This window comes from Solanum pennellii, chromosome 2 (genome assembly GCF_001406875.1).
Source record: "Solanum pennellii chromosome 2, SPENNV200".
Taxonomy (NCBI): Eukaryota; Viridiplantae; Streptophyta; class Magnoliopsida; order Solanales; family Solanaceae; genus Solanum; species Solanum pennellii.
The window spans coordinates 38,601,973-38,611,298 of NC_028638.1; the positions used below are offsets into that span (position 1 = coordinate 38,601,973).

The window sequence follows — 9,326 nt, forward strand, 5'->3', positions numbered from 1 at the left end:
AACGAAAATCAAATTTTGACTGGAAATCTAATTTCTTAGCTTTGAAATCACACATGCAAACACATTCCCTCTATCTTCATCTACTTTTTTGGTAAAATGAATTTGGAAAAGAGTAAACGCCAGACTAGGGAAGTGTAAAGTCACTTTATCGAAAAGTGAAAAGTGGGTCCCGGCGCTTGTTCAACAAACAAATGGACCTTGCAGATTATTTTTGCCACGTAGGCACGCAAGGGGTAGTATATTACTTAAAAAACAAGTTGGAGGGGGTAATAGGACCTCATCAAAGATAAGGTGTGTCGTAGGGATTTTGGGTATAGGCTAGGGGGGTAATTGGGTATTATCCCTACTTAGAATGATAAGTTAAAAACAAAAAGAATCAAAATACAGATCGAGAAAGAGAAATAACAGAGTTTGACAAATCAGTAACTTAAAAATATAAGAAAAGCTAAAATTAAATGAATCTTTTTTAGCACAAGTCACGAGAAATGAGCATGATTGATTTTATTCTAATCATATGTACAAATAATGATTTACTCTATGCATATTCAGGACTACTTGCAGCCTATTAATCAATATATGCTACGTTTATATGTGAATTGTTGAGTTTTGATATATTTTTTAAGAAAAATATTTAAATATTATTTTTTACTATAATTTTAACTATTTTTAAATTATTCCACTAGAAAATATAAAACATCGAACGACCTTATTAAATGAAAAATAATATTTAAAAAATTTTCAATATTTCTTATACTTTGAATAATTAACTTATTTTGAACTATAATATGAACAATTTACTTTATATAATATAGACCAAAGAGAGTACTCTATTTATGTGGAAAAGAAAAAAAATACGTCGCTCATTCTTTTTGTTATCTTAGCTAAACTTACAACATAGTAATAAGGTTTGGAAATCACTTTGAAAGAAATAAAGATTCCCCTAAGCGCTAGTTAGTAATTAGGACTCATACTCAAGACCTTTGATAAAGGATAGAGCGATCGCACCACCACACTATTACCCATATTGGTACCTACTTATCATCTTTAATTTGCACATATGTATCTATTTGAGAGCTTGAAGGGAAATCAATTAAAGTAGTAAATACTTTCATAATTTTTATTTATTCACTATTTTAAAAATATTTTTTATTTTACATATCATTTTTCACATATCAAAGAAAAATAATTATTTTTTATATGTTTTACTCTTAGCATTTAGTAGTACTAAACATCCATTAATAGAAATAATGCGATAAAATAGTCCTGTCAATCATTTTTCTAATTGAGGTGAAAAATTTAAATTTGACAAGTAAAAGTAAATCGAGAATATTATAAATATCAACTCGTAGTAGTAAACTGAACAAAATTGTAAGACTTACTTGAAACTCTATTAATTCTATGTACTTTAGGTGTCATCTTCAGAATTGATCTGAAGAATTTTCACCAAGTGTTCTTTTTCACCATTATTTTCTTTTGTATTGTCATGAAAATTTTTCTCCAAGTCATCTTTTTCTCGAGTTTATATTTCTTTCTCTAGTGACGTTGTACTCTCATTAGCTACATCACAAATAAACTAATCATGTAGTGTAATTTCAAAGGCTTTAGAATGTACCACACAATTATATATGACGTGTTACTACACTGTATATAAGTTTCAAACGTTTTCCTTTCATTCTTAAATTTTATACCCAATCAAACATTATTACATAATTTCAAATTGATACTTATTATAAAGATAAATTTATAATTACCTTATAAACTCTTTTTTTTTAAAATATTACATAAAACTCACAAGTAAATCCAATTGAGTAATAAAAAAAATTCAATAGAGAAGATGAAAACTAAATTACCTGGAACTGAACCATTTCCAACAAGTTGAACCTCAATAATATTGCATTCTTGGATATTCCCTTCATTTATCACATTATTTTGAATAAAAGTTAAGTAAGAGCCCCTATTATGATCCACTTGATTATGCGTTGAACTGTAGCAGTTGACGAATATGTAGAAATAAAATATAATACAACAGGTTGTGGGGGGACAAATAAATTTGTACCCGAATGATTAAACGAACTAGTCCAATTATTAGGTACCATAGTATGATTGTGGCAATTATGAGGGGCAAAAATTCCATTATCACAATCATAAATTTGCCACATTCCATAGCCAGGGTAAAATTTAAGATAATTACTATTGATAACTCTCCGTTCCCTTGGCTCTGCTTTTTTTACCTCAACATATTTATTTATCAACCAGTGAAGTTTCTCTTGCAATACATATATTACAGATTCTTCTGAATCATACGTAACAAACCCAAATCCTCGGGGCGTTTTGGTTCTTTGTCGAAGATAAGGTTAATTTGTGAAATTATTCCAAATTTTTCAAAATATGTTTTAAATCTTCTTCCGATAAATTAAGAGGCAGTCCACCAACGAAAATCTTTCTTCTGTTAATTTTGCTATTGTTTTCTTGTCTTTGAAAATTTAGACATTCTGGACCATGTTGACATTAACCGCTTGCACCTTTAGGTATCACCAATTTAACAACAACCTACAATAATAATCATCAAACACAAAGCACATATCAATAGGTCACTAAACTAATATAGTTATACACAAATTTTTTATTAATAACAACAACATAAAAGTGAGTTTTGGAGTGTAAGGAGAATAGGAGATATTACAAGTAGTTATTACTTATTTCTGATAGATTAAAAAATAAACCAAAATATTATAAGACAAGAAATATACAAAATTGATTAAAAATTAAGTTCTTATATCTTTTCATTGATTAAAAGTTTTACCTATTAAATTCTTAATTTTGTGAATTAAAAAATAAATAAGCATCCTCCTTGTAAATCCTTTTTCACACACGCACAAAAATGTTTTTAATTGCTTTTTGGCCGTCAGGCCTTTTTTATGTAAAATAACTTTTTTGGAAAGGTTTTCTTACAATTCTATAAAAAAAAAAAAACTTAATTAAAAAACTTTGAAATTAAAACTTTTTAATTTCCCTTTTTTTCTTACAACAAAGGAGATTTTCAATGCATAAGAATATTTTCTATATAGTAAATGAACATAATTTAAGAGAATTGAATTCAAGTTTTAAGTTAGTTTTTGTTGATTTATTTGGTTTGTACTAATTCATAATTTGTTTTTCTTTTTTAAGTTTGTAGATTTATGCAAAATTGTTTACGCTAATATTTCGAAATACTTAATTAACCCAGAGGAAAACAAAGAAAAAACGCGATCTGAACTATTTGAATAGTTTTAAATAGCCTCTTTAATTATATATTTATCGAATTTATTCTTTTAACTATTTTGAACTTTACCAAATTTGATTCCTTAAGTATATACTTAACAATTTTAGTTAAAAAGACTAAATGTGATACTATTTAGTTAAGAAACTAGTTTTGACCTACTCCAATAATTCAGGAACCATGTTCAACCACGAAAGCCAAGGGCAATAAAGGTATTTTGAAGATCTAAACTTTGTATTTGAAAATACATAAAAGATTACGTGCTAATGCTGATTTCATTGTAAAACTTCTCTTTTAAAAATAAAATTTAAATAGAAAACATTAAATTGAACATCACGTCACGGTAATTATGCATAATAAACTGTGGACCAAATCAATGTTAAAATAGACAAAAAATAATAATTAAGAGAGGACTAAAAATGCATCAATATTACAATATGAGAAACGATTAATACTTCATGTAAAAATATAATACAAAATGACTTTAAACCTTAACGGAAAGATAAAAGACTGTTTTGAACTTTTTTTCGATTAAAGTTGGTCAAATTTGGCAAGTTATGTTGTTATGTATTAACATCACGTCACAGTAATTATACATAGTAAACTGTGGGCCAAATTAATGTTAAAATAGACAAAAAAAAAAATTAAGAGAGGACTAAAAATGCATTAATATTACAAATACGAAAAATCATTAATGCTTCATGTAAAAATATAATACAAAATGACTTCGAATCTCAACGGAAAGATAAAAGACTATTTAGACTTCTTTTCGATTAAAGTTGGTCAAGTTTGGCAAGTTATGTACAACATCATAAAAGTAAAATATTCGAGAGAAGTCCCTCATGTTTGCAACATTGATGCATTTTTTGTCCTCCCCTAAACTTTTGCCTATTTTTTAACATTAATATTGTTCATAATTTTGTGTAAGGAATGTTTCATCGTCTTTTATATATTCAGTAGAAAAAATAATTTTATGTGAGAGAAGGTGAGAAGAAAAATACCTTGTTTTGTTCAATATAAGTATAACTGCAGCTAAACTAAGAACATTTTAACATATGACATTGCAAGAAAAGAAAAATTTATATTATTGTACATGAAATCGTCGTGAATCGTGATGAACCTTTCGACTTTACCTATAATACGATTTCTACGAAATAAAATAAGGTGTTTTTCTTGTCACAATCTCTCGCACTGAGTTATTATTTCTACTAAATATATAAAATGACGATTAAGCATTTCATACGTAAATTATGAATAAAATCAATGTTAAAAATAGACAAAATTGTGAAGGAGACCAAAAGTGCATCATTATTGCAAACATGAGAAACTATTAATGTTTCATATGAAAATTCAAAAATGACTTTGAGTCTTAACCCAAAGATAAATAACATTTTCTCAAATACTCTATCAAATGCACCCTGCAAAAAAAATAATTAGACAATGTGTTATTACCTTATAATGATAAGTTGAAAAAAGATGTATGTGCCAGGCTTGAATATATATTGTTCATTCTATTTCAATTTATGTGATATAGATAAATTTTAAAAAATAAACAAAATTTTAATATATTTTTTAAATATTTAAATTATTTTAATATATATAACTCCATATGTTTGAATTCAAGGAATACAAAAGATATTTTGTGAGAAAGTCACTCAATTTTTTTAAAATATTNCAAAAGATCAAATTTTAAATTACAATAAAAACAATGAAAAGAATATTAAAAACCTCACAAATTCAAGATCATAAAATCACAAATACAAATTATTTATCAAAATCACCCAAACAAATTGTGAACTGCCAAATAACTAATTCTCTTCGTTTTCTTGATGATTTGGAGTTGTTTTTCAAACTCTTTTAATGATGTTTACATAGACTTAGTTAGGGTTTAGGGTTACATTAACTAATAGACCAACTCATTTAGCTAACATCCCTTATGGATAGATTAGGCCAAAAATATAATTTTTTGAAAAACATTATCAATATATATATGTGTATATATATATATATATATATATATATATATACACACACAGTAACACCTTGAAAAATGTTTTTTATATTTGCAACATGTGGGGTCTACAGAGTCAAAAAATAGTGGCCACCTTTTTTATAGGGCAAATAAGTAAATAAATGTACATGTTTTGTCCAAGAATAAACTAATACAATCATAACAGCTTTGATTACAAGTCAGTCAAAGCTCTTAATTTGTAATATACCAAAATTATCCCTTAATCGACAAGCAAGTATGTCGATCAAGAGCTGCTATATATAGTAGTAAAATAATATGAACGAATAATAATTTAGTCTATACATATTCAGAACTAATTACATCATATTAATAAATATATACTTTATTTATGAGTGAATTGTTGAATTTTAATATAACGATAAGAAAAATATTTAAAATCTATTTTTAACTATTATAATTTTAATTATTTTCAAATTATTCTATTAGAAAATATAAAATATGTAAGGACTTTATTAAATGAAAAGTAAATAAAAAAGTTCTCTAACGCTTTCCTTAAACTTTGAATAATTAACTATAATCTCAATAATCACTTAATATATAGACCAGCGAGAGTACTGTTTTGCTGTGGAAAAGAAAAACAAACACATCGCTTGTTTTTTAAATTATTTTAGTTAATTAACATTAGCAATCACTTGGAAAAAAATAAAAATTCCCTCAAGCCCTAGTTAATAATTAGGGCTCAAATTTGACATACTTGGTTAAAAATAAAGCGGTCTCATCATCATACTATAACTCATATTGGTACCTACTTATCATCTTTGATTTGCAGTTATGTATCTATTTGAGGGAAATCAATTACAGTAGCGAATACTTTCTCTATTTTTATTTGTTTTATTCACTATTCCAAAATATATTTTTATTTTTATCTATCATTTTTCACAAATGAAAGAAAAACAATTATTTTCTATATGTTTTACTCTTAGCATTTTATAGTACTAAACGTTCATGAATAGGAATAATGTGATAAAATAGTCATGTCAATCATTTTTCTCAATTGAGACGACAAATTCAAAAGATGACAAGCAAAAGTAAATAGAGAGAGAATTATAAATACCAACTCATAGTAGTAAACTAAACAAAATTGGAACACTTACTTGAAACTCCATTAATTTTCTGTACTTTAGGTGTCATCTTCAGAATTGACCTGGAGAATTTTCACCAAGTGATCTATTTCATCATTATTTTCTTTCGTATTATCATGGAGAATTTTCTTCAAGTCATCTTTTTCACCACCATTATCTGTTTCTTTCTCTAGTGACTTTGCACTCTCATTAGCTACATCACAAATAAACTAATCATATAGTGTACTTTCAAAGGCTTTAAAATATACCACAAAAATATATATGACTTGCTTCCAGACTATATATAATTTTCAAACATCTTCCTTTCATTCTTAAATTTTATATATAGTCAAACATTATTATATAAACTCGAGTAGATACTTATTATAAAGATAAATTTATAATTACCTTATAAACTTTTTAATGAAATACTATATAAACTCATACGTAAATCCAATAGAGTAGTTGAAAACTAAATTACCTGGAAGTGAACCATCTCCAACAAGTTGAACCTCGGTATTATTGCATTCTTGGTCATTCTCTTCATTTATCACATTATTCTGAGCAAAGGTTGAGTAAGAGCCCCTATTATGATCCACTTGATTATGTGTTGAACAGTAGCAGTTAACTGGATACCTATGCGTTGAACCATAGTAGTTGACTGGATATGTAGGGGTAAAATATGGTACAATAGGTTGCGGATGAACAAATTGATTTGTACCCAAATGATTAAACGAACTAGTCCAATTAGTAGGTACCATAGTATGATTATGGCAGTACTGAGGGGCAAAAATTTCATTATTACAATCATAAATTTGCCACATTCCATAGCCAGGGTAAAAATTATGATAATTACTATTGATAACTCTCCGTTCCCTTGGCTCTGCTTTTTTTACCTCAACATATTTATTTATCAACCAGTGAAGTTTCTCTTGCAATGCATGTGTTACAGATTCTTCTGAATCATAAGTAACAAACCCAAATCCTCGAGGCGTTTTGGTTTCTTTGTCGGAGATAAGGTTAACTTGTGAAATTGTTCCAAATTTTTCAAAGTACGTTTTAAATTCTTCTTCCGACAAATTAAGAGGCAATCCACCAACAAAAATCTTTCTTCTGTTGTTATTGCTATCTTGTCTTTGAAAATTTGGACATTCTGAACCAAGTTGGCATTGACCGCTTGCACCTTTAGGTATCGCTAATTTAACATCAACCTACAATAATAATCATCAAACACGAAGCACATATCAATATGGTAGCTCAACTAATATAGCTATACACAAATTTTTTAAAAATAGTATAAGGGAAGAAATATACAAAATTGATTATAAATTAAGTTCTTATATCTGTTCATTGATTAAAAGTTTTACTTATTAAATTCTTAATTTTGTGAACTAAAAAAAACCCCATCCTCCTTGTAAAACCTTTTCACACACGCACTCGATCAAAAAAGGTTTTAAATTGCTTTTTGGCCGTCAGGCCTTCTTTTTAATGTAAAATAAACTTTTTTGGAAAGGTTTTCTCACAATTCTATTTTTAAAAAATAAAAAACTTTGAACTTAAAACTTCTTAATTCCCCTTTTTTTCTTTCAACAACAGGGATTTTCTATGCATAAGAATATTTTCTATATAGTAAATGAACATAATTTAAGAGAATTGAATTCAGTTTGAAGTTAGTTTCTGTTGATTAATTTCCGGATTTATTTGTACTTATCCAAAATCCATGAATGTTTTTCTTTTTTTTCAAGTTCGTAGATTTTTGAGAAATGTTTAGGCTAATATTTCGAATTACTTAATTAACCCATAGGGCAAACAGAGAGAAAACTGAACTATTTGAATAGTATAAAATAATTTCTCAACTACACTACACAGATTTGGTCTTTTACTATCTCAAATTTTATTAAGTTTAATCCCTTAATTATATATTTATTGATTTTAATTAAGAACTAAATCTGATAATATATAGTTAAGAACCTTTAAAGCAATCGAAAGCCAAGGATGTTTGTATTTAAAAAAAATACACAAAAATTCACGTGCTTATGCAGATTTCATTGTAAAACATGAAGAAGAAAAAAACTAACATGAAATTGAAATTTTATGTACGGACGTGACGTCACGGTAATCAAACATAAAAAAAAATAAAAAATTGTAATATAAAAAAAATGCAATAAGTTATTTATCAAATTATATTTATTAGTGAACAAAAGTTAAATTGGAGAGAAAAATTAAAAAGTTTGAAGTATTAGTACCGTTCTTCCAAGGATTATGTGTTGCTGATGAATAAGTTGATCGATAAGAGAATTATCAGCAAAGGTAACAAAACCAAAGCCTTTTCCACAATTAGTGTCTCTATATTTAATTACCTGTGACTTCACCACTTCTCCATAACGACTAAAGTGTTGCGTAAGTACTTCTTCACTTGTCTCCGCCGATATTCCCCCAACAAATATTTTCCCTTGCACACAATTACTCTCCATGGATGGGAATGAGAAATAATTATGAAACTGAAATTCGAAGAGTTTAACTTTTATAAACGGACAAATCGAAGAAGAGAGGAAAAAAAGGGATTATGAAAGAGTCGCAGTTTGATTGAAAGTGCCCTTGATTGATTTTATAATCTTTATATAGTTGTGGGTTTTCTAATAGTACGAGGAAACCCGCTTATTTTGGGGCAATATCCTAATAAACCTGGGTAAAAAGGCGGGCTTTAAAGTCCAAATCCAATAAAACTTATGTAAAAAGGAAAATTTTGTGATCTTTTTTTTAAAAAAAAAATAAATACTTTTTCGAGTCAATCTACATATAATAGGAGAATGAATAAGGACACATATCAGTAGCATAAAATTTAAAATTTTTAAATTATAAATAATTAGATATTTAAAATAAAAATATATATATCAAATAAGATCAATTTGTTATAAAAGTCCACTTCAAATCAGTTTAAAAATTCAAAAAATGTATTTTTTAAAAATTATAA

General features: G+C 27.0%; 1 protein-coding gene and 1 pseudogene across 1 annotated transcript; both read right to left on the minus strand.

Annotated features, from left to right (window-relative positions):
* Positions 1-1,405: 1,405 nt before the first annotated feature.
* On the minus strand, positions 1,406-2,846 carry LOC107009987 (annotated as a pseudogene).
* Positions 2,847-4,602: 1,756 nt separating this feature from the next.
* LOC107010895 (RNA-binding protein 1-like) lies at positions 4,603-8,919 on the minus strand. Its single transcript, XM_015210154.2, has 4 exons — positions 8,599-8,919; positions 6,834-7,563; positions 6,386-6,566; positions 4,603-4,677 (listed from the first exon to the last, which is right to left on the minus strand). Exons 1-3 carry the CDS (start codon positions 8,824-8,826, stop codon positions 6,412-6,414), a joined length of 1,113 nt encoding a protein of 370 aa, XP_015065640.1. The 5' UTR covers positions 8,827-8,919; the 3' UTR covers positions 4,603-4,677; positions 6,386-6,411.
* Positions 8,920-9,326: the final 407 nt, after the last annotated feature.